Source organism: Xenia sp. Carnegie-2017, unplaced genomic scaffold (genome assembly GCF_021976095.1).
Source record: "Xenia sp. Carnegie-2017 unplaced genomic scaffold, XeniaSp_v1 HiC_scaffold_19, whole genome shotgun sequence".
In the NCBI taxonomy this organism is placed as follows: domain Eukaryota; kingdom Metazoa; phylum Cnidaria; class Anthozoa; order Malacalcyonacea; family Xeniidae; genus Xenia; species Xenia sp. Carnegie-2017.
Window position 1 is genome coordinate 8,323,235 of NW_025813481.1, and position 24,171 is coordinate 8,347,405.

A 24,171-nucleotide genomic window follows, 5' to 3' on the forward strand; every position below is an offset into this window, starting at 1 on the left:
ACCAAAATCTTTCTCAGAACTGCACTATTTTTGTTCGTAAACTGAGTGCACTAGAACGGAATGCTCAGAAAAAGATCTTTCTTTCGCCACTTGTCAGTCATCAGTTAGGATTTTGTCCGCTAACAATGACGTACAGAAAACACAGGTTGAATAAATTGTATTAGAAATGACGTAAAGACAAGGCGTTTGTCTGTAGTAGATTATCCAGTAGGCCAAGTAAGCTTAAGCCTACAGGCCCGGGCTTTCGAGAGGCTTTCGGTAGTAAGACATAATTAGTGTTTAGTTTTTGTATTAAAGAAAAATGGCTTTCGTACTATCTTCCACTTAAATGCACAGTGCTCAGAACTCATGAAGTAGTGGGTTTTCCCAGGAACGCAAATAACGTGAACTATGAACTAGTAATTGGCCACTGCGTGTTAAACATGCTACGATATCATAAGCCTGAGCTGGTAACGTGCACAGGGTTGGACGTTTTACTGTCACGTGTTACCAACCGTTGATACGGGAGAGTGGTCGCCGTGACTTTTTTTGATGCTGCTTCCGTACTGTTGATTGATCGCAATTTGACTGCCATGGTTGGTGAACCAGATGTCGACTTTTCGCCAAAACGCTTTGCGAACCTGAAAGGTCACGGAAATACCAAAAAATTCGTTGGTTGGTCGCGTTAAAAATATGAAACTTTGAATATGATGATGAACTTGATGCTAGAATGAGACTTAATAAAACGAATTTGAAAATACAGAAGTTCAGAAGTCTGGTACTACGACAGAAATGGCAATTATGTTTATTGGAGTAAGTTGTACCTCTGAATTAAACACACAGTGAAACAAGAAGATGAACAGTCCCTAAAAGAGAAATAAAATTGTTTTTTAATGGAGGATGTTTAGGTATTGTGAGATGACAATCGTGCACAGTTAGTGATCACAATTACATGACATGGGAAAATTTTGTTTGAAAACGCTGACAATAATATAATTGCTATAGTCAGAGCTAAGATCAGAAAAGTACATTACGTTGACCTATTCTTACATTTTACAAACATTTACTCAAATCCTTTCACTCGACGTTCTTGAAAAGGTGACAAGTGTAAACAAAGTACAGAGCCAGATTTCACAAGTCCTTTCGTCAGTTATAACACGGCTATACTGGTCACAAGCCTGGGACTTTTACGGTCTTGGTCTCTTCTTATATGTAGACTTGTCACCTTTTCAAGGACGTGGAGTTGAAAGATTTGAGTAAATGTTTTCTAAAATGGGTAAGTAATTTAAGCATGTCAGCGTAATATGCCTTAAAAGCTGACGAGATCCATCATTCATATGATTCAGTGGTAGTCAATGAAAGGCGTTCGCGTTTTCACCTGCAGCGAGTTAAAGACGGTGAAAAGATACTGGAATACCACTGTGTCTTGGTTGAAACCAATCAGTCCAAATGCCCAGGTCAGTCCGAGAAGTGGCAAAAGAATTATTGTCGATCTAACACCATATCTAAAATAACAAACATTCAGTCACAAATGATTGCCACGGAGAACCTTCAGCCTCCATGTATTCTAGTTCAATGACTAGTTCACCTGATCGAGCGAACGTTCGCATCTCTTTGATCACTGTCTCGTAAAGAGTTTATTTCTTTCATCACTTTGCAAAGGACCACCATGTTAACCTGAAGGACAGACAGAAATGAAAAATAATGTCGTAGCTAAATATCTTACTCCATGATGTTGTCACTTTCTTGGCACAGGACTTATATATCTTAAATGCCAACTAGTTTATCGTTCATTTCAACTTCTACTTACGATCATCACCAAAATAGCAGGACCGGCAAAAGTCCAAATCGTCGACTTTTCCGTCGACAACCAGCAGCTACAAAATGCAAATTTATTAAGTTAAAAATGAATGCTGTTACGCTTTGACTTTATAATTTTCGCGTTTATTTGCGTTGAATGTTTTTTTGTATACGTACGCGCTTTCAGTGCCAAATCCATCGCGGAATACGATCACCGACGCAACTACGATAACCAGTGGTAAACCTAGAGAAACAGTTCAAAAATTTATTGTGGATCATCCAGTGTACATGCCATTTTTTCGAGGAGTGTTTATGTTCAGTTAGCCCAATGCAATGTTTATTCATGGTGTTTACTGAAATTCTTACGAGTTTTACGCTGAAAGGTTCCTATTAAAGGTAAAGCTGTTTTCAACTAGCTAATGTCTCTCACCCCAGGAAAACGTCATGTAATATCTCCTCCTGGGCAGATGGTCGTGGAATACTTTGACAATTAAAATATGCAAGAAGATTCCCTCGATTAACATCCACGAGAATGCAACGAGTAAGAAATAGTGTAGGAACGCTGCGACTACAGTGCACAAAACCTAGAAGACAAACACTCACGAATTACTCTTTTCCGAAAGTGAAATATACCTAATTTACCAACATGCGCCGATAAATTAGTTGCCATTACCTCGTTTTCCGTTTCTTCGATTCCTGCAAGAAAGACAATTTGTACACAAGCAATTGCTATCGCCAAATTGACGTGAATGAAATTTCTTTCTGATCGTGCACCCCTATAAAGAGAATACAACACCTTGATTTCCTTAGTGTTGATTTGTACAAGTTGGACAAGACAACAGATTTTCCAGTTGGAAAACGTAATCGCCTTAAAAATAACAAAAGCCAGCTAGTTTAGACTTGTATTCTTTGGAAGTGATCGTATGTCGATAGTTTTGACAACCCGAGGATCTCGTTGAGAAATTTCGAAATATCATACGATTGGTGTGTGCGAATACTTACGGTAAACACGTGATAGCCAGCACCGTGAAAAATACACCAATAAGGGATAGCGCACTGCCCACGTAGGTGATAGCCGTTAGTGCTCGAATGTCCGTTGGACTAATCTAAATATAGCAAAATGAATACTATCATCAGAGAATAGTTTTCCTGGAAATTGTTTCCTTTTGACGTCAGATAGAAGTGCAATTCACGAAACAAATAACGAACCGAAGAAACAATCCATGAGTGAAGAATATATCTAAGGTTTTGTTGATGTTGTGTCGAAAAAAGACTGAAAGCTTGTGGTCGTTGAGTTGAAGAAAAGTGTCGAAGGAGACAAGCTTCAAAACCTTGCTTCCACAATATTTTTTATTGTTTGCTTGGTATTTCGGCTTGTGGTAATTAGTATTGTTTTCTTTTTTGGATTTTGTGCGGTGGAGTAAGCAAATTAAAAGTACCTCTTCGTCTGTAACTTGTATCAAAACGCCAAAATGCGTGAGATGGTTGCAACGACAGACGGTGATATTTGTATTCGACAGTGGCTCGTCGCGAATACATCCTTCTGTTGACCACACCCCGTCAGAATTGCTGTAAATAATTCAAATGGTTCTTTTTTTCGCAATATAGCGTAATCTCTCGCTTTAATGTCTATGAAAAAACTCATTCTTTTCAGAGAAATGGGAAACAGAAATTTCAGAAAATTTCTGCCCTTTTGTTATTTTCTTATGCTTACTCCATATTTTCTTTCTTAATTTCTCCCCTTTAGTAGGGAAGAGACAATTGTTTCTCATCGGAGAGCGTCTTTGTTATTTTGTTAGAAAATTCGTCAAAAGACTGAATTGTTTATTGATTGTACGCCTTTTTGTACGGCGTGGATAAGAATATTTAAAGATTGGGAGTCTTACTCAGATTCATTTCTCCATTTGATGAAGGCGCAAAGCGGCTTGTTGTTTGAACTGACGTTTGTCTGCAAGGTACACGTGGAATTGAGCAGGTGATGGGTTAATCAAGTAGTGTATTAGCATTTCCTTAGTCTTACCTTTAAGTGCCTGAGACGTATGATGATGTAATAGTCTTTGAGGCCGCTGATTGCGGGCACTGCCGTACTCGCAATAATGCGACTGTTCAGTTGAAAAGATCCTCCTCTTTTTCCTTTTCCCCTGAGAAGTTGACAAGGTGCATGTCATCAACTGATTCTTACAAAAATTTTACGTACTCAACGAAAACCAAAATGCACGTAAAATTGGGGTTGATGTAAAATGAATAACCGAGATAAAAGTCAAAACTGAGCAAAAAATGTAATGTACTACTTCAAGCAAAACCTCAGCACTTAGACGAAGCATTTCCTCACTATACTTACGTTTCGATAACGTTGAATAAGGTCGGTGTTTTATCGTTTGAATCCGGGTACAGAACACTGAAAATCTTGCGGTCGTACTCTGTAAAGCCAGTATGAAATCATCAACGATTGTGAAAACTTATGAGATACAAAAAAAATTGTGACACAATCAAGTCCCAGTTATCACCCGACTGTGGCACTGATAAGAAAGCACTCGTTCTACGTTAGTGTTCCGAATTGTTCAAGAACACCATACTCCCGTTGTTATTACAAGTATCTATTACACAAAAGACATACAAAAAATACGCTCTTCACTTTTCCCACCTCGAAGCTCACTTCATGCCTTGTTAATATCTCTGTTTCCCGCGCTTATGTATATAGCCTGCAATCAGACATAACTTAATCATCATATTAGATTGGCATTCACCTCCTGTCTCGTTGACTAGAACATGAGCTGGGATGTATATTTGATCCTCTTCAAAGTCGCTTGTTACGTTGGGAAAGTTTTCTTTCAGTGGAAATGTGTAATTTTCTTCTGGGTAGCTAATTTTCATTACTAAAAAAAATCGCAGTTACGATATTCATGTAGAGACTGTGGCAAAGATAAAGACCATGGACGATTTACAGTTAGGTACGCTCGTGTTAGTAGCGTTTGTAACTTAAGTATGGAAAATGGAGAACTGGGCTAATTGCTATCTTGGATACCGCGGATGCAAAACGGTTCAAAATTGGATAACTAGGTAGCAATTGCGGTGGACCTTATTTATATATTCGGCTATGCAAGACTTATTTCTTTTGAAAGTGACATTGTTTTCAAAAGAAATGAGCCGGGTTTGAGAGAATATGTAAATATGGTCCCTCCCCCCCCAAAAAATATCAATGTTTGATTGACGCCTATGATATGTAGTATTTATGTTGGACGTGTTCAGGGAACATATCGCTTAGAAGTTATGTCAAGCACTTGTATTTTTCGTTTGCAGTGGACAATATTCTATGTTCTAATAGTTTGCAGCAACCTCGATTCAGCCTGGGAAATAAATTACGTAGGAAAGTCCCATTGACATACCAAGATCATTTTTGTAGAACACATACGATTGTCCTTTCTCATTCCAATTCTCTGCAATCTTTTTGCTTATAAGGTCTACTTTCTTTGGTTGCGAAAGGCCATCATTATTCGAGAACGGAGTTCCTTTCTTCCAATTTTCTGCGATTTTTTCCACTTGTTTGGAAAGATTGCCCAGACTTGGCTTTGAAAGCTCCTTTAAAAAGATTATATAGGAATTAAGTTTGGACGTGGTACACAAATACTTTACCATTTGCTCTAGCTGAGGCGTGGAACAATTTATTACGTGTCTCGTTTTTACTCTAATTTGGATGCGGATAAATTTCCAACCATTCTTGGAAAGCGCAACAAGAATGGTATGATACCTGAGTAGCATATGTTGTTAAAGTTGAAGTTGGTTTGATTGCAGAAAACATTGTTACTACGGAACTAGAGGTTGGACTTCTCGTAAAACTGTGCTGTGTATTTAGAGAGACGGTTTTCATAACTGTGGAAGTACCAGTGAAGACCCAACCCAAGGTCGTGGTTGGTCGCAAAGAACCAACAGTTATGGTTGGTCGCGAAGAACCCGGCGTTATCGATGTCGACGATTTGAATTTACACTTTTCTAAATGAGCAAGTCAAAAAAACACGTTTAGCTGCTTATACTCAACAGGTTTTTAACATCAGGCTACACATCGCATTGATGTATAAAATAGACACGAGCGTTGCACTTAAATTTTAGGGCGTAAAGTAATATGAGTAAAAATTCTTTCATGATTCTCCAAACCTTTGGTATCATTTGGAGGAAGTTTTATCAAGTCTTCTACAACATTGCCCGGATTGGGTCCCTCTCGACTATTCCACTTAACTTTGATTTCAAATTTGGAATATTTTGGACCGCCAGTCAAAACAACGTCAAGATAGTAGAATTTTTTGAATTCCAATTTATAGCCTTTCTGTACTTTGTAAGTGACCCTTTCCCTGAAAAGAAATTTTGAGATTTTGTTTGTCTTCTTTCTTAATTTTCGTGTTTTGGTAGCTAGGCAATTTCGAGGAATTTATAGTCCTGCGCTGCTTATTAGAACTCACACTATGGTCAGGGAAAGAGCATCTTTAAATAGTTAAATCTATTTAAAGAACATTTACAATATTTGATTTTCGTAATTTTTATCTCCATGAACTTTTCGGGCAAAAAGTAGGTGACTCCACGCCGGAAGTGACGTAAAAGAAAGAAACCGCAGTTTTACATATTAAACTTTTAAGATTTTCTGTCACAGCTTTATTCGGCATGATCTACTTTTACGTCACATCCGGGCGGAGTCGCTTACTTCAATGCTACAAAACCCACGAAGATAAAATTTTCGTCTTATCAAATATATTTCAAATGTCTCCAAATCGAACGAAAGAAGATGTTTCCCTGTTCCTGATGCAGCCACTTAAACAATTAAACAATATTAGAAATCGTTACCCTTGGTTATTGTTTGTTAGGCATATCAATTACTTTTGGTATTTCGTGTTAATTCTGGTGGCACAATTGTTCTCATTCAAGCGCCCTCACATAACTACAGCATGGACTCTCAAATTGTCTATTCATTCGACGATAACTCACCCTTGATACGTGTGATTGCTCTGCTCTAATATCAACTCTCTTGGTTCACACAAGTTCTTCCTTATCCATATTTTGCACGATTGTGTGCATGTGGTACTGAATGTGTGCTTTCCTTTGGCAGCGGACAGAAAACTTGTTTGCAACATAATGTACTGTTTAGATTTGTTATGATTTTCTGGCAATGACTCGAAATTTTTTATAAGCCTATATTCGGTCGTGTTTGCTTTTGGGATGCTGCCATTCAGCAATAAATGTTCATCCGTGTAATTAAGGACACTCCATCGGCGATAGACCACTTTATAGTCATCTTAACATAGGTAAAAATAATTGCATGAGTAAAATTCACCTTGTGTAGATTATACGAAATATAGCTTTAGCAAGACTTAAGCGCATGCTCGAACCTCGACATGGCGGTTCCGTATCTTCGGTACACTTTTTCAAATTTGCGTCAAATATTTTTCCATCTTCGCAATGTGCAGGATGAAGGTGTCCATCTTTTCCACACTCAATGTATTCCTTGCATTTCACCAACGTAATATTTTCACCCTTGCGGGTCTTGCAAATCCCTCCCTTAAGATACAAAGGAATTTGCAATGAACTTTCGCGAAGCCAGGCCGACTTCCTACTCCTGCTTTGCAAAATTTGCTAACAAAAATATTCATTTTTTTGGACAAATAAACTCCACACATTATTTTGTCCTTAAGTAAACACAAAAATATTTGCATGGCAGGAGTGAAAAAAATTGCCTGGCTTCGCCACATGAGTATATACGCAGCAAGTGAAATCTAAAACATTCCATGCTTTACAGTCGCTTATTTTAAACATACTTTTTTTGCGTGAATTGTCAATTGACTACTAACCTCTGTGAACATCATATGATTTTCCCTGGATGAAAAAAAATAAATAAAAAGTTGGGACTTGTTTATCATAACAGTTAAATTGCTTAAAAACCAAAGACCATTTAAAATGACTCGATAACTCGTTCAGTAGAATCTAGTTACTTTACTATTACTAGAGGTGTTCGCTTCACAAATAACATTACTGTGATATCACATGGCATAGTTAGGTTTAGGAAATAATATAGTTTTGTTGACAGTGTTCCGTAAAATATGTAACTATGACGTATATACACGTATAGTTAGGTATAGTTAGGTCATAAACTGTTAAAGTGCTTTTGAACAAAATTTTACCGCACAGTTTTATGATTTCATTGCAAAGACCATTTAAAATGAGTTGATGACGTCTTCAGTAGTATAATTTTAATTTACTTGTCTGTAGAGATATTTAACTTTATCAAGTATGCAAAAACTTTACTGTGACATCAACAGGACTTAGGGCCTGTTTGTTCATATGAGACGGGCCTCCCAGCTAGCCATAAACTTACTTATAACAAGACAATTTAAATCAGCGTATTTCCAAAAGCCGTTGCTAACCCGTCAATTATGGAAATATTTTGGTGTTCGCTGACTGTAAAAATAGATTTCTATTGGAATGGACTTTTAGGAAAGGGCGCACACCCTCCTAGCCTTGGGCTAGAGAGGGTGTAGGAAGGGTGCCAATATTCCTACCATTACAAAATACCATTATAGCAAATGTGATTGGTGTTTAATAGGGCACATTTCCAAAACTCCTCGTTATGCTACAGTTGTATTAGAATGTGAAAGAAAACGTGTGGTATGTTACGGGAACAAGTAGCCACCAAAATTTAATCCAAGCTAGAGTATGCCCCTACAATGCCATGGGAAATCTATCCCTGAATATCTGAAGAATAAATAATCATCGGAAATTTACATAGCTTGGCCAAACTACAGGCTGACCACGCCACTGGTATTCCGGTATCAAACGATTCATCACGAGAAGGAATAACCTTAATATTATAATCGTTTCAAATCATAAACGTGTTTCAGTTAGGTTTTAATACTTTAATAACTTCGTCTGCTAAAGTAAGTTTTATAATTCTTCCACGATAAATAAGCAAAAACCTCCCTGGCATGTGGGCTAAATATGGTTATTTAGCCTAATATGCTGCCGAACAAATTCCAAAAGCCAAATGAAACACATTGTACTATCCTTAGGTTTCTTCGTTGTATATTTTCATTAAATTTGTCTTGTAATAAAAAAATCCTAAGCCCCAGTTGAGTTCAACTTCAAGGATGAAAAGGTCCATGTAGCCCCTGAGTAGGCGCAAAATATAATGTTTCAGTAAATTTTCAAAATATTCTTTGCTCTCTTCCTTTGAAAGGGTTTATATATTTTCCCGGAGTTTGCGCGTATCCGGTTGAAACTTAAACTATGACTTACTGTAGACTGAAGGCCGCATTGGGTGTTTTAGCTGGCAGGAATGTGATTTTGATCTTTTACTTATCATCCAAATTTAATAGTCCCTTGCATTTTAAGTTTTTCTCGATCAACGACTGGATTAGTATTCGTTGATTGCAGTTTAAAGAAAGTTTTCATTCGGAAATACAACCTGTCCAGTCTTCAACAGTCCATGTTGTCAGTTCTGTTGCGCGTGGTCATGGAAATACAGTTATAAGTAAAGGATTTTCATTACACAAAATGCGATGAAAAAGTGAGCGTCGTTTCTTCATGACTTTCAAAATTTAGAAATGTGGAATGAATGCTTGCTATCAAAAGCTTGTTTAATTTAAGGTGGGCGATTTCGATCAACATAGACACAAGCGAATGTTTGCATATATAAACAACGAACATAATAAAACATCCTCTCTTGGAATTTCCCTTAAAAACACGACTTTAGACATTCAGTAATTTACTTAATCACTTTGGAGTCACCGCAAATAGAAAAAGGAGGTCGGGACTGTTTGTGTCGCAGACTATTTTTATCCATATGAAGACGTGCTCATATGGAAGTATTAAAAAGAATGTATAAACTATAGGTTTCCCTCACTGACACTTGGCCAGCAACGAGTCACCGTCGCGCGAGTATGTTGAACATAAACATGTACCTACCGTAGACAACAACGGCAGAAGAAATGCAATAATCACAGTTATCTTCTGAATACTGTTTGATGACATCTTATCTGGCGTAATCTATAATTCGTCACTTTTCAATTTCAATTCACCACGACAGAATGTTGCGTGAAAACTTTAAGTCGCTCGTAACCAGGTCAATTTCTATCTCTTGGACGGACGACCTTGCCAGTGTACCATTGTTTACGCGAGTCTGAATAAGACAAATTAGGAACGGTCAATGCGCGGAGGAATTTTTTTTAAAATTAGTTTCGAATTACTATTGACTCAAGTCTACCCTACGAAGCTGTTATCACACCGCAATTTGGAAAATATTTTTTTCTTTTATTAATCGGGTTGACCTGTTTTAAGGGTGTTGCATTACATCACCCGCATGTAAGGAACCAGATGTCATGCATTTAGGTGCACCTCTATATCCCTGAATGATAATCATTGAATGGTAGAACTGAAATACGATTAACTGTTGATTTAAAAATTATATCGTGAGGCTTTCTATTGTTATTAAACATAACTTATTGAGCAACACGAAGACCAATTAATTTTGGTACTTTAAAGCGCACGCTTTCTTTGTCAACTTGATAACAGCCTAGATTGCTGGTTAAATCTAGTATCAGTCATGGCCCTTTTAATAAATTAAAAAGGCGTGCTTTAATGCTGTTAAATTAATAGATCATTGCAGAAAAAGAAATAGTTCATTAGAGATAATTCTATTCTTATGTACGTGTATGGTTGAAAAACACTAGTTGTGAATGTGATGATAACAACGATGATTCGAAAGAAAGCAAAATGAAATGAATCGGAGCGTCTTTCAACAAAGAGATTAAAACTAAACGGTTGTTTACGCGCTAATAGCCTCTTATGCAGGAAAATTGTTGTTGATTTTGCATGAGCAAATGATGGACTTTGTGTAAGAAATTTTAAATCGGACAATTGTCTGCGGCGTTTTTTCCGAAACTTCGTCACATTTGGTAAAGACAACTGCGCAGATGTTGAAAGCGAAATACGGAAGCCCGTCTGTGTGACGTTCGTTTCAATACTGCACCCAACTTTTGATCCATCAAATGCAATGCAATGATTTTAATGAAATAAAAGTAAAAGTAGCTGTAACTAAAGCGAACAAGAAGTACATTTTACTTTCTTATATCGTTTAAACGGGCTACGTATATGACGACCTTCGTTTTATGCCACAGAAAGAAAAACCGTTCAGTTGATCACCATGATGCCATAGCTTGAAAATAAATGTCAATTTATCCTGGTAGCCTTGCAGGCACGCAGGATTGTGATAATCACACGTGACAATGTCGTTGTTTTAAAGCTACGAAAGAGATGTAACACTGTCGTCGTCTTCGTTTGACTGAAGACGTTTTTGTCACTCTCAAAAGGCATTCACCCACAAGATATTTAGGACTATACATGGGCGTAACATGAACGACATAAAATTCCCCTTGCCGTCGCCTTTTTTATGTTACAGCCTTTTAATAAAGTTGAACCAGAAAATTGGAATTTTCAAAACTACGTAAATGTTTTTTTTTCACACTCTAGCTAATTCTCTCGACTCGTTTTTCATTTAGATTTCACCAACTACTGTGATTGTTGTCTTTCATGGAAGATTCATGAAGGAATGTCTGTGGTGAAAAGTTTTGGAGGTTAAAGTCGCGACGTGTACTTATTAGGTGTTGATAAAATTCTGTTTGTGGTCCCATCACCACCTGGGCTGATTTCGTGTTTTGATACTTCGCGTGAATGCTGAACTCAAAACATTGAGTATTTATTACATATTGTATAATATAATAGTTCCTGCTCTATATATTATATTAAGTACAATATAATATATGGAAAGGGAACACTAACCCACCAATGGTAAAAGAACAGTTTTTTAAGCTGAAAGACACGATGCATTTTTGCAGACTACTCATCAGGTATCAACGTTGGCAAAATATGAGAACTTCGAAATCATGCGATATTTGTAATGTTCAGAAAAGTTAACATCTTCTCTTAGATCAAATTAAGATGACGTTAACTTTTCCCTAACATTATAAATATCGCATGATTACGAAGTTCTCGTTTGGCAGACGTCGACACCCGATGAGTAGTCGGCCGAAAGTCGGTTCTAAACAGTTCTTTTAAGAACTATTACATTATTATTTTGGACCATTCACCACCACGACAAAGTCTCTATTTTCATATATATAAATTATGATATGAACTGGGGCGTAAATCGTGGGCGCTTTTGGGTTTACTCCTCGAAAATTTCATGCTAACGGTATTGTTGGCAAGAAAGTTTTTTAGGAGCATTGAATTTGTCGCAAATTTAAACTTTGTTTTTACGATATTTTCGACGAAATCTTACGTAAAAGAGTGATTTTGCTACTTATAACACACAGGGCCTTTTATTGGACAAAATTTTTTGTCTGGCAAACTTAATGCCACGCCTTTATGTCGGGCAAGCTTAAATCCCCAAGACCCGAGTTACGCCCCTGGACATAAATAGTATATTCAGTTACGATATAAAATATATTATGTATATTAAAACAAGAGAGTGTCAAGTAATATGATAGTGATCATTAATTCGGGCTGACTATCTGAGACTATATTATTATTATTATTATTAATTATTTTCACACCGTACTCTCGAGCAGGAATGAATTCTGGTTAGAAATTATAAGGTAAAACATATTCCGATAAACAAAGACATCATACTAAAGATATGAGTAATATGAAAAACACAAAACGCATTTATTCAATTGGTGATATTTTGTCTCGGTATTTCTGGGAATCATTGTCAAACCATATCTCATAAAGCTTATGACCAACATTCCGTTTGGCAGTGACTCTGAATTATAGTGAAAATATCACTAATTAAAAAATTGCTTCTTGTTTTTCGTCATTTAACTCATGTCTCGAGTTTGCAAGATGTTTTTGTTGGGCAGAATAAGTTTCATCCTATATTTTATAAATTCTGCCCGGAACGGATGGTAGTCAAACGACCAAAGATTGTTGCGATTTGCATGGATACACAGCACTGCAGTTGTTATTTATCTGATAGTTTTCCTTCCCAAGTCTACAACTTTACATAAAGCGCTTTGTTTGATAAATCACGTGCAAATGTGTTGTTTGGATTTGTGGAAACTTTATATCTGCTCAGAAAGAAATTTAGCGATATTTTTAGCGTTTTTGCTCAGCTCACTTGATAAATCCGTCGTCACTCGTTTTTTTTGTCCGTTTTTGGCACCATTGCGTGTCTGATCCAGATCGTTAGACCTATGCTAAAAAAATAACTAGTAGCGATTAAGACTGAGCTTAGAGCTTATGAAGTTATTATCAATTTTGTCGTGAGAAAATTTCTCGTCAAGTCTCAAAACGGGCGGATAACGTGCATTGTCATGGCAACGAGTTCACCGACGTCCCCAAACCACAATCGCGAGCCTTTTATGTCATAATGTTATGTGAGCCGTGTGTTTTTAATTATTCGCGCACGACGCTGTAAATTCAGCTTTGTAAGATTTAAACGTGTTGACTGATGATTATATTAATTTCTGTTCTAAGTTACAAGTTATCGACGCGATCGCGCGACATTCCTGTCTGTATTTTTAGTTACAAAATTCACATGTTCCATCAGTGGTTGGCCTCATTTATCATGTTGTGCAAGGCAAATTGAAGTTTTATCTATTTAATACTTCTGGCTGTTTCAACAGTGAAATTGAATGCTCTTCAAAGGTTTAGACATAACAGCGCACTGCACTGTATGGCTGTGCGCCAGCTGTTGTTTAATTTTCGTGTGAAAATACTCGGTAATTTACACGGTTGCGTAAAGTGGAATCAAAAATTACGAGTATAAACTGCTCTTAACAGGGGTAGAAACGGGTTCTGAAAACTCTACTTCGTTTTAAAATGTTGATATAAGTTCTGCCTTAGGAGTGTGTATTTGTAAGACATCATTGAGAAAAATATTTTTTATGTATCAACTCCTTTAGATGGTTCGTGAGGACATTTTTCACTCACATTATTTTATGTTAACACTTACCAAATTAGAAACTGTTACACAGCAATTTATTGGAGATATTATAAAAAAAATGTCTTACAAAATAAGGCGTATACGCTATATTGACCCATCTTCAAAATATTCGTTGCTGTTTTGTTCGATTGTTATTGTGTTCCGCTAGGAGGAGTGCAACTTGAGCTATACGTTTTTGTCGTATGTCGTGCGTTTGTGTTGTTGTTTTAATAGTTTAATTGTCTAATAATCTGGAATGATAACCCAAACTTCCCCTATTGTCAACAGTGCAGAATATGATGACGTTTTTAGTTTCAGATTTCGTAGACAGTTTATACAAATTCAGCAAATCCGAAACGTTGTAACCTAATAAAGTTATGGTATACAAAATAATACAAGGCATAATAATCTCCAATTTTTCGTTCAATTGCGTTGCCATCTCAATAACTTTGGGGTCAATATTCATGTCTGCAACCTATAATAAACATGCAGTTTTAATATTTTTCTACCCCTTCCGATTTTCGAGCTGATGGCGCCACTAAAATTGCTCGTTTTTGAAGAAAAAAAATTCAACCCAAACCCTTTGCATAACCTATTGGCCAACCTTAACAATTTCGATTATTAATAACAAGTAATTTATTAGCTGGTTACAACTACTCCTAACAAATCGACGCTCGTCCTCCTCAACACTCATTTACCTAAAGTATAAAATTACGTAAAAAATTGAAGTTTTATTTTTTCTTGTAATTTATTCGCGTTTGATGATTTGATAACTCAAAAGTAGTCGGTTTTTTTAATTAATGACTTCGATTATTCGTCTGTAATTTTGTGATTTCCATGTTCGTGTTCCTGTTTTGCGATCTTCGTGTATTTGTGAGTACAATTAGACTCAATTTGAGTCATTACTTCAGAATCAATGAAAAAGACATTAGTCATGAAACATCTGCCGAACTTACACAAAATTTAAACATTCGATAATTTTATGGAATTCTCAAATATTTTCAAAGCATGTTGAAGCCGAGAGTAATTGCGGAAGCACCTATTCTATTTCCCAACGCGCGAACGGAGCGTACAAACAATAATATTTTTAACGTATCCATGGCAATATTTATTTAGCACACGTCAAATGTGCTGCGACGCCGTTTGACGTGGTGTTGGCAAAATTCAACCTAATGGAAAGCGACTTTAATTCGTTCAAGAATGCGTGGGGTTTTGGTGTTGAAAGCAATCCGCGAACCTTAAAAGATAAACAGCCCACTTTTTCACATTTATGTTGGCAAAATGCACTGCGATGAGGATATTTCCACAGTTAATAGATAGCAATAGATTGGTCCTTACTTGCTACATTGGTATAAGCACAACTGCACAATAGTCTCCGTTTTTATGCTTATGCTATTATAAAATCAATAGTCTCCGTTTTTATGCTTATGCTTATTGCAGTTTACTGCAAGTGAGAACACTTAAGTTTATGGTTCCGTTTATGTCGCATATAAAGATAGGGCTGAAGGGGATTCTGAGATTCTAATTTTTGTATGTTCAGAACATTGAAAACAATCCTTTTTGCGAGCATACAGAACCCATCGTGTTAATGTCTTTGAAATAACAAATTTGTGCCATCGTAAATTTTCCAATGCTCAATGTGATGCAAATTGCATTATAAAACAGTGCAGTATTTTAATAATAAACATGCTTGCAGCCAAGATTGTAGGTACCTGCCGGTGGCAACGCCAGCTCAACTTTTTTACCCTTTTAGTGCAAGTATTTTTGTGTACGTAGGATGGAAATGAAAATTTTTTTTAAAAATTGCACGCCAACAAAATCGTGATGGCTTTTCCACAAGATGTGGCGGCAATTTTCAACTTAAAATAATTGTGAACAATCGTAAGAAAAAATTAAAATACCTAAATGATTTTAAGCAGTTGTACACTGTTAGACTATAACAAATTTTACAATTTTAAAGAAAACCCACGCGACTGTTGACTAAAAATCTATCAAGTCAACCTTCTTCCTCTGGTTTTTAAGTATTCTTTTACTTGACCTCCATACTTCCAGTTCAATTTCGCTTTTTAATAAGTGAAAGTATAGTTACAAGGTTAAATAATTGGAATGTTATTATGTTATTATGTTGGAATGTTAGTCGTTATTGTTTGTAGTTGTTGGTTATAGCATTATGCTATCATTCTTTTTGAAAGTATACTTATATAGACGTTTGAATTCTGCTTCTGGTAACGATTTGGATTACTGTTTAGAAAGTGCAATTTATTGTCCAAAAAGCTGTAGCCTGATCCTGTAAACTCAACGCGTAGAAATTGATATGTATATTTGTAGTGCATTTATTTTGAACGTTTTAGGCAAATTGAACGAGAGCGTTTATACTTTGTTGAAGACAAAGCCTGGTTATAGTAGCTAATTGTCGTTAATTGTGCACAGCTCAGCGAAAAACTTGCCTTTATTAAACATATTCACTGAAAGATGCCGAGAACGATTTACGATCGGAAAACGCCTTGAAATGAAATGGATTAATGTTAAATCGAACTAACCTTTGCCGTTTTTCCTTTCCGTAATCGAACTAAGCCGTTTTTCTTTTTTGCTCAATCAGGTTGAAACAATTCAACTTCGTAACGTAGAAATATAGTAGCTAAGCAAATATGTGTATTTCACTCCTTGCTCACCTTTCGTATTTTGTCCCGTTGGAATTGGCCATATGTCATGCTGGCCTTTTCAATCAGTAAGTTATATTTTGATCAAAATCAGAAAGAATGAGAGTGCACGCCTGCAATTACGTGATTTTAATCCTATTTTCATCGTTCGATACATTACGCCAGTCCTGATTGGCTTCTCGGCAAATTTTCTATTTTCAATTATGCCATAATAAATTAGTCAAATTTGTGAGGACATGCACTAGTTTCATGCTTTCTTCACGCCTATTTATAAATCTTCGCTTGGCTTTACCCTCGAATTAAAGACTTCCAATGTTTATTGACCATAAACCACACCCATTTCCTTCAAACCGAAAGTCTACAAGTTTCGTCTAACGGTCATTCGGTATAAAAGATGACTTCACATGTATAGAATTATTATTAACAAAATCTGTAGTGTTCGTAGCAATGTATTTCTGCTCATTTCCAAATACAGCTTGTTAACATGATGGAGAAATAGTCTTAAATTGTCATGAATTAAGTCGTCTGTCATTTTTCGCAAGCGATCGATCGTCGTTGGGTTAAAAAAAATACTAAAAAGGGTTTATTTAAAGATGAGTTTTTTTCTCATAAATTCCTGGGAGGATTTTCATACCACACCATGGCTGCTATTTTTTTTATGTGACAAGGACTTCGTTGAAACTTTCGTCGCCAATGCAATTGATAGCCGCACATTTTGATGATTATAAACGTATATACGTTAAAATCATTTTTAGTCTCGCTAATGGGTGAAATTAAGCCCAGCTGTAGAAGCTACACAAATTTTATTTATATGTAGCTACGTTACGAAAAATTTTTCATTTACAACCAGCCATCGAGATAATCTTTCTCGATGACTGGTGACTGACTGTGGTGGCAAAAGGACACGATTAACGACCATCGTGTCCATAAAAATGTGTCTGTACAAAGTAATAATGTGTAAGGACAAATTTGGCAATTATTACGAAAGAAATCGGTAGGTTGAAAATGGAAATGCAACGCATCTCAAGAGATATCACGAAATATCATTCTTTGACACAAGTTACATTTCGTTAAGCATGCAGCATCTCACTTCTTTAGTGACTGTGTGAAAATTTTCGTGACTATTTGATCATTCGTGACCTTATACCACACATTTGCATCAAACTCAGAACAGAAATTGACTGTTACAAAGGTTTTGCCGACACTCGCCACGAACGACTAGCTTGCGGCTGTGTGCAAATGAAAAACATTAAAGACATACCCGCATTGAATTAGATTCGCGTTGCTTCGCAGATACATGACAAGATCGTGATGAAAAACTTCAAATACTCAACTGTTCGCTGCAGCTGCTAATTGGAGTTTCTCCCTCTATCAATTTTACTTAGTCTAATGGCATATTTATAGTCAGTAGCACAACTAACGGTTTAGTTCATCTAGTTGAGAACTGTACTGCTGGGAAATATTAATAAAGCGTCTGACTCTCGTGGGCATTTTTCACGCAAACTAAGCATTGGCATAAATATATCAGCAATTAATACAAACATAGCGTATACATTTCCTATGTTGTAGCAACTTATTGGAGCATATCGCCTTATAAAAACTCATTATTCAAATGTTTCATTTAAGGTACATTAGCAATGAATATTTTTTCATCTTTAGTTTACAGTTTATATCCGTGTTAATAAGTACTCTGACTCAGAGTGACCGAGAAATACATCCTGTGTATATAGGAGAACGTTGGCACTACTGTACTACATGCCGAGTAATAATAGCTTTAGGTTAAATTTATCATATAAAGAAGAATGGATTTCGGTGTCGTCGGAGGTATACGGTTAAATATCCTGAAAAGTTTCTGTATCGCTATTCATTCGCTTTAAACTTCAATTGATTGAATTAGATTTTCAAAATATTGCCCTATCGCATATGAAGAGTTAAAGTATTCTGTTTGGTTTTTTTTTTTTCTTCTTTATGCAAGGGGGAAAGGTTGGGCCTTATTCAATCGATCAATTCTTATATTAAACAGCATTTATAAGAACGAGCATGCTGGAAGTATAATTATGAACAACAGAACGTATGTATTATAAAACATCAACATACACCTACCATGAAAGCATTAAATTTACAGTAGTTGTTACCAAGGTATTCAAACCAGAAACTTCTTGCTTTGTTCTATATTTGGGTCTATTGATTCCCTCCTCTCTTGTTACAGCCACGTTAATCTCCAATGCCAACATAAATTTGTCTCGTAGATGATCGCAAACACACATACACTCATGACTTTAATAAATGGGTGACGAATACGATTAATATTAATATCAAACTTTTAATGAATGTTCTTTGTGTGAAACGACGTCTGGTAGGGGAAGTCACTTGTGATGCAAATTACTCGTTGAATTAGAAGGGTTAAGCCGATCAATTTTGTTTTGCCGCTTTCTTTTAAAGTTTTATTGTATGCAAAAGTAATGCCAAGGTTGCGTGAATCGAGCTAGTTAGTTTTTCCACCTTTTCTCTCGACGGTTTATGCCCCACGATGGCTTATCGTGCAATTCGTGACCTAATGAATCCTTAATTAACAATTAAATAACTGCTTTTGAGTTACAGAATTTGTTATTGTTAGAGCATTCTATTATGTAGCAATTACTTTTCATAATTAAGCTACAGTCAGCTACAGTGCTAAACTTTAACAAGTCGGGTTGTTTGTGTAAATGAAAAACAGTTCTTACTTCATAATTTAAATTTATTTACATCGATTCCTTGGCTGTGAAGTGTTGCCTTATATTGACTTTTTCAAATTTGTGTTTTATTTACTCAAATACGGACTATAAAATTATCAAGTGGATTGTGCACACAGATTTCTTGGCTCATCGTCAATTAGCAAACATATTAATGTTTGCTAATTTACTGGTATGTGCACAATTGAAATATTGATCAATTAAAGCATCCGAAAGCTGCTTCATCAGAGATATTTTAGGAATATTGTTTACCATGGAAAAATTATGTGCATAATGATACCAAGCACAGGATATGGTAAACGATCATGCTTTATTATTAGTTATTTGTCTTGCACGTGGTAGCCATCAAACAAACATGTTTCATGTTCTTTATTCACAACATTAGTCAATCATCAATTTGGCGAAAAATTCAGATGTTTGTATTAAATTTACTTGTTTCGCATTATTGTTGATTCATTAAAGAATTAAAAGATGTTTTAGGTGATTGTACTGGCTTATGCGAAACCATGCACCTAGCCAGAACGATACTTGGGGGGGGCATATTCATATATGCATTTTGTAATCCGTAAAAAAATGGATTACAAAAGAAACTAATACGGCATGGCATGCATATATGAATATGCCTCCCCCCTCCAACTATCGTTCTGGCTACGTGCCCGAACGAAACTCGACCTTCGGTCTCGGGCTTGCACTTATCTGCTCTTGAGTTCTTCCAAAGGTCTCCTTGGTTTGCATAAACCCGTTCATAAACAGTGAACATCTCATCATGAGTATATTATTGAAGCACCGTGAACACGGCTACGAAGAGACAACCATATTTGTGTAAAAAATCAATTTTGATAATAATTTGTTCAACCGTTCCTAATTGTCTGGCCAAACAATGACAAAAAAAAAGTTACCTTGGTACCGGTAAATACACTTGGTTATCACTCATCGAAGTGCTTCAGTTTATTTGCTCTTGTTTTCATGTATTGGCTATGGTATTCGACCGATATTGTATCTCGTTAGACAATGCATTTTAACTATTTCCGATCGGTTGAATGGCCCCGTGCCGCACCTAAAGACTTGTTGTCAACATACATTAATATATACTTTGTTGAATTGCTGTAATCCATTTTGTTTTAAGTGTGTTAATTTTCATGCAGAGCTATTAATGTCGTTTTCATTATGTGTGCTGTGCAGTGTATGTACTATGTACGAGAACACAAGAATAGGATTGGTGGCGCTTATATCATCCAAAAGTTTTTTTACAATTTTTTGTAATTTTTTCTCACGTGTTGTATCCCTAAAGCTGTTGTCTGTTAAAAATGTTTGATTTCGTGTGTCCGATTTCTTTCCATAACTTATAACTTTACGTGTTGTTTAGATACTTTTGTCTTTAGATTGTATGTCATAATGTCTCGCTGTTTTAAGTGTTTTTTCTTTTTGATGTTTAAAAAGTCGGTTAATTGTATGAAATGATTTTTTTCAATTTTAAATCTTATAGAAGTTAGCATATATGCAGTATATACCATAGATATTATTAAATATAATCATAAAGTATGCAAAATATTTACCAAGTAGCTACGTCTGAAAGCGCGCCAGCACTCTTTACCGATTTTCAATCGCCTTGCAAATCGACCATCGAATTTGAAATCTCTAAAAGCATGTCCATGCAAAGATTACACCTCCGTTTTTTTGAAATTCAATTCGTTTTGCCAATTTGTTCAGCTGTGATTGCTATATGCTTGTGAATATACATGTGTGTGTGCGACCTATAATTTGGTTGGTATCTACTCTTCAACGTCACTCAGCATAGTCTGTGCAGCACTTGTTGATTGATCAATATTAAACGAAAATTGCTGCATGTTATCAGCTGAAAACACGTCCAACTTCATCTATTTGGACAATATGCACCTGTGAAAAAAGGCTTGTCAGTCTCGTATACGTTCTTAGAATGAAATAGAGCACATATTCCCTTTTAAAGAATTTAAATTTTCATGGAAAATTTTAATACGTAAAACTTTCCGTATAACAAAACAAATTAATATGGTTTGCCAGAGGTGGAAATGAGAAAGCCAGAATCTTGTAAGAGGGGTTGCCTCTCGAAAGTTAATATGATAAAAGACAGCCTACAACTAGGACCTTGCACACTATAAATGACTAAGGCTGAAATTGTTTCACTTTTAGGAAATTACCCTAACACATCGAACAGGACTTGTCTAACAGTTTGGGCTAGGAAAATTCATATGCGTTACGATTATTAAGTTCTAGCTGGGGTGATTTAATAAAAAGTGCTTCCATTGGTAAAAGTCGGTTTCTGTTTAAGTTATTGTTCAATTAAAGTATTTTGTAGTTGTTCAGTACGACTTCGTTAATGTTTGAATTACGTTTTTCCGCAAGTGATTTATGATCAAGTGTGTTCTTGTTTTGATATGTAATGTCCTGTGCTTTTTGGCATTGTAAGAAGTGCTGTGCAATCGCGCTTGTTTCATGTTGTGTGGCATGTTCATGAAGTCAGGCTTTAAGGCATCTCTCAGTTTTACCGATGTAGGATTTGTACAACTGGGGCAAGTAACTTGATAAGTAACTTGATATACGACATTGAAACGAGAGAGGGGTGAGATTTTGTCATTGTTCGATATGAAAAAAGCGACTTTTTTGGTCTCAAAATAATAATAAATTGAACTGATTTGATGAAACATTTACGAAGTTTTTAAGACAGTTATAAATAATTTTTTGCCTTGAGGCTTGATAAGGTAATCTTATCCAAATTTTTGGTTCATTTTGGTCGATGGTTGGAGTTTAAGAGAAATCATTCGATGAACTAGTGAGATTGTATTTGTGTTTGAGTTTATTAATAATTGAGTTTCTGACAAAAGTAGGATAACAATTCCACGACATGAATGTTTCGTATTATATTACTTAAAATTGTCTGCTGGTAACCGATTCTGTCTCATAAATCATAGAAGTGTCGGTATTATTAATACATAAATCATTACATCTCGTTAGCAAATATATTCTAAAATGTATGCAGTTTTGATGGCATTTTTTTTATCTCAAACCTCTTGCAATCATTTGTACTATGTGTACAATTATTGCAACGTAATTACTGGATTTTTTGAAACGTAGTGCATTATAAAATATGTGTTATCTTTTAATATGTCTATGATATATAGGCTGCGTTTAAACTATACAGGATTCGCTCAGTACGACATCTTCATTTGCTTTAAAGGGTTAACTATTCGGAGTGAAAGCTTATTAAGTTGATAGATTTTGGCTATTTGATGGTGTTTCTGAGGTTGAAGAATTTCACTGCCTTTCAATACAAAGAAAATTTAACCTGCTACGATAGTAATCCGGTATTGTGTAAACGGGTCCTTAGATTAGAAAGGACTGCATGTTATTTCAAAATAATCATTCCAGAGATCAGAATGGCAATTTATATGTTTAGCAAACAGTAAAAACATTTCACTGTTTCTCAAAATCGTTCGTTTTCACGGTTAATATGCAGAACTTTGATAGTTTTGTAGTAATATGCGAACGATGCAAGTATAGATATTCTATGGACTCCCCATTAATGTAAAGACGTGTCGTCTCGCACTGCATCATTGACCTATAAGTGTATAGATCTTGCGATGCAGCTGCAGAATATTAAAATGGCTATTTGTTCCATGTCAAAAATTGTTTTTCAATCAAAACAATTTGAATGAAGAGCTTCTAAAAGAAACTCATTCGATGATTGGCAGTGCTATAAAAAATAAATGTGAGGGGGGGGGGAAAGAAGGATTTGAGGATCTACTTTGGGGTAATAATTTTTGGAATTGCAGCTCGTCCGATAACCCTTTGGTTCCTTACTTTACAATCTTGAGATGAAAATATCTTCAGGAGGAGTGGACTGTAAGTAGAAAAATAAAGTTCCCCTCCTTCCCTCATGGCGCCACAACTGCATTCAATACTTGAAATAAATTCCTCGATAAACGAAAAAAAATTTTCAATTCAAAACGATAGCCTTATAAGTATGTGATGCAGTAGTTTTACGGTAATCTGTTTCCCGTGCAGCAATATCTTACGGGCCCAATAAACCAGCATGTGTCATAAGTTCGTCGATCTAGAACGTCTGAAGCACTTGTATTAATTACTGCTAGCTATAACAAAACGCCTAAAATCATAATAGTTACGTTTGCCACCCAAGTGGATGGGCGTTCTTTTTTGAGAAAAATATGTTATGACTCAAAAGAGTAACTTTAGTTGACTTAATTTTTTTCCACCACATGATCAAATTTCTTGACCACTAACCACTAATACAATGTTGCCTTGCAAGAGAGTTTGCGTAAAGATCCCAATCTCTTCAAAAAATCCAATGCTTCTATTCTTTATCATTTCATTAGATGACTGCGATAACCAATTTTTATCAGATAACAAATACGGCTAACCTGTCGTTTACTCTTCGTTTGACTCTGAAGATGACTACCGCTAAGGTTGTCGAAACGTCAGTCAACACCAACAACAACAGCCCTTTTCAGGACTCAATTAACCCGGACGATCTATATCCACAAACATGTTATTTGTAGTTAGGTGGTTAAAATCAATATGGGGCAATTGCACAATAAGTATATTTTACTTTACTAAATGAAGTCATATACTTAGAAGAGTTGATTCTATAGATCGATCTAATTTTAACATGCATCGAAAGAAAGAAAGTGAAGAAACTAACTTATTGAAATTTAATAGAAACATGCGGACGACTCGGAAACTCCCAAAATCTTGAAATAAAATGCAATGTTGGCAACACTGCAATACCATAGCGTGTAAACTAGTTTTTGTCTATGCAATTAAGTATACGTAATACTTACTTGATATGTGAAAGATTCCCATTGAATGAAATTCTATCGATGAAATTCGGACATTTAAGCTGCATTGCTGTAATGATTATTATTTACTATTGTACAATCAGTTACTTGTAAAATAGTATTTAGATTTACTATGTTTACTTTTCGAGAAGATAATTGATCGTGAAATCCATATATGGAATGCAATTAAGCGAGAATTTTATAATTGG

At 35.8% G+C, this 24,171-nt stretch overlaps 2 protein-coding genes across 7 annotated transcripts in view; one reads left to right on the top strand and one right to left on the bottom strand.

Annotated features, from left to right (window-relative positions):
* LOC124439616 (zinc finger protein 593-like) overlaps positions 1-12,312 on the top strand; it is a 29,590-nt gene extending 17,278 nt beyond the window's left edge. Inside the window, exon 5 of the mRNA XM_046989892.1 lies at positions 11,316-12,312. The gene's annotated coding sequence lies outside the window, so the exon portion shown is untranslated. The remainder of the gene's footprint in view (positions 1-11,315) is intronic.
* LOC124439612 (adhesion G protein-coupled receptor L4-like) overlaps positions 1-24,171 on the bottom strand; it is a 33,107-nt gene that overhangs the window by 1,317 nt on the left and 7,619 nt on the right. The window contains exons 1-23 of one of the 6 annotated variants that reach the window (XM_046989882.1): positions 20,687-20,870; positions 18,502-18,675; positions 9,724-9,937; positions 7,614-7,638; positions 7,155-7,319; positions 6,754-7,060; positions 5,932-6,125; positions 5,528-5,769; positions 5,166-5,358; positions 4,527-4,655; positions 4,121-4,199; positions 3,800-3,920; positions 3,666-3,727; positions 3,219-3,348; positions 2,782-2,885; positions 2,453-2,555; positions 2,210-2,363; positions 1,957-2,023; positions 1,790-1,856; positions 1,568-1,656; positions 1,358-1,484; positions 804-845; positions 495-620 (exon numbers count right to left, since the gene is read on the bottom strand). In XM_046989882.1, coding sequence (XP_046845838.1) covers positions 495-620; positions 804-845; positions 1,358-1,484; positions 1,568-1,656; positions 1,790-1,856; positions 1,957-2,023; positions 2,210-2,363; positions 2,453-2,555; positions 2,782-2,885; positions 3,219-3,348; positions 3,666-3,727; positions 3,800-3,920; positions 4,121-4,199; positions 4,527-4,655; positions 5,166-5,358; positions 5,528-5,769; positions 5,932-6,125; positions 6,754-7,060; positions 7,155-7,319; positions 7,614-7,638; positions 9,724-9,789 — 2,592 coding nt within the window. In that variant the 5' untranslated portion in view covers positions 9,790-9,937; positions 18,502-18,675; positions 20,687-20,870. Of the gene's footprint in view, positions 1-494; positions 621-803; positions 846-1,357; positions 1,485-1,567; positions 1,657-1,789; positions 1,857-1,956; positions 2,024-2,209; positions 2,364-2,452; positions 2,556-2,781; positions 2,886-3,218; positions 3,349-3,665; positions 3,728-3,799; positions 3,921-4,120; positions 4,200-4,526; positions 4,656-5,165; positions 5,359-5,527; positions 5,770-5,931; positions 6,126-6,753; positions 7,061-7,154; positions 7,320-7,613; positions 7,639-9,723; positions 9,938-12,931; positions 13,132-16,278; positions 16,471-18,501; positions 18,676-20,686; positions 20,871-24,171 lie in introns of those variants that run through there. The other 5 variants (XM_046989883.1, XM_046989886.1, XM_046989881.1 and 2 more) reach the window with 5 other exon arrangements.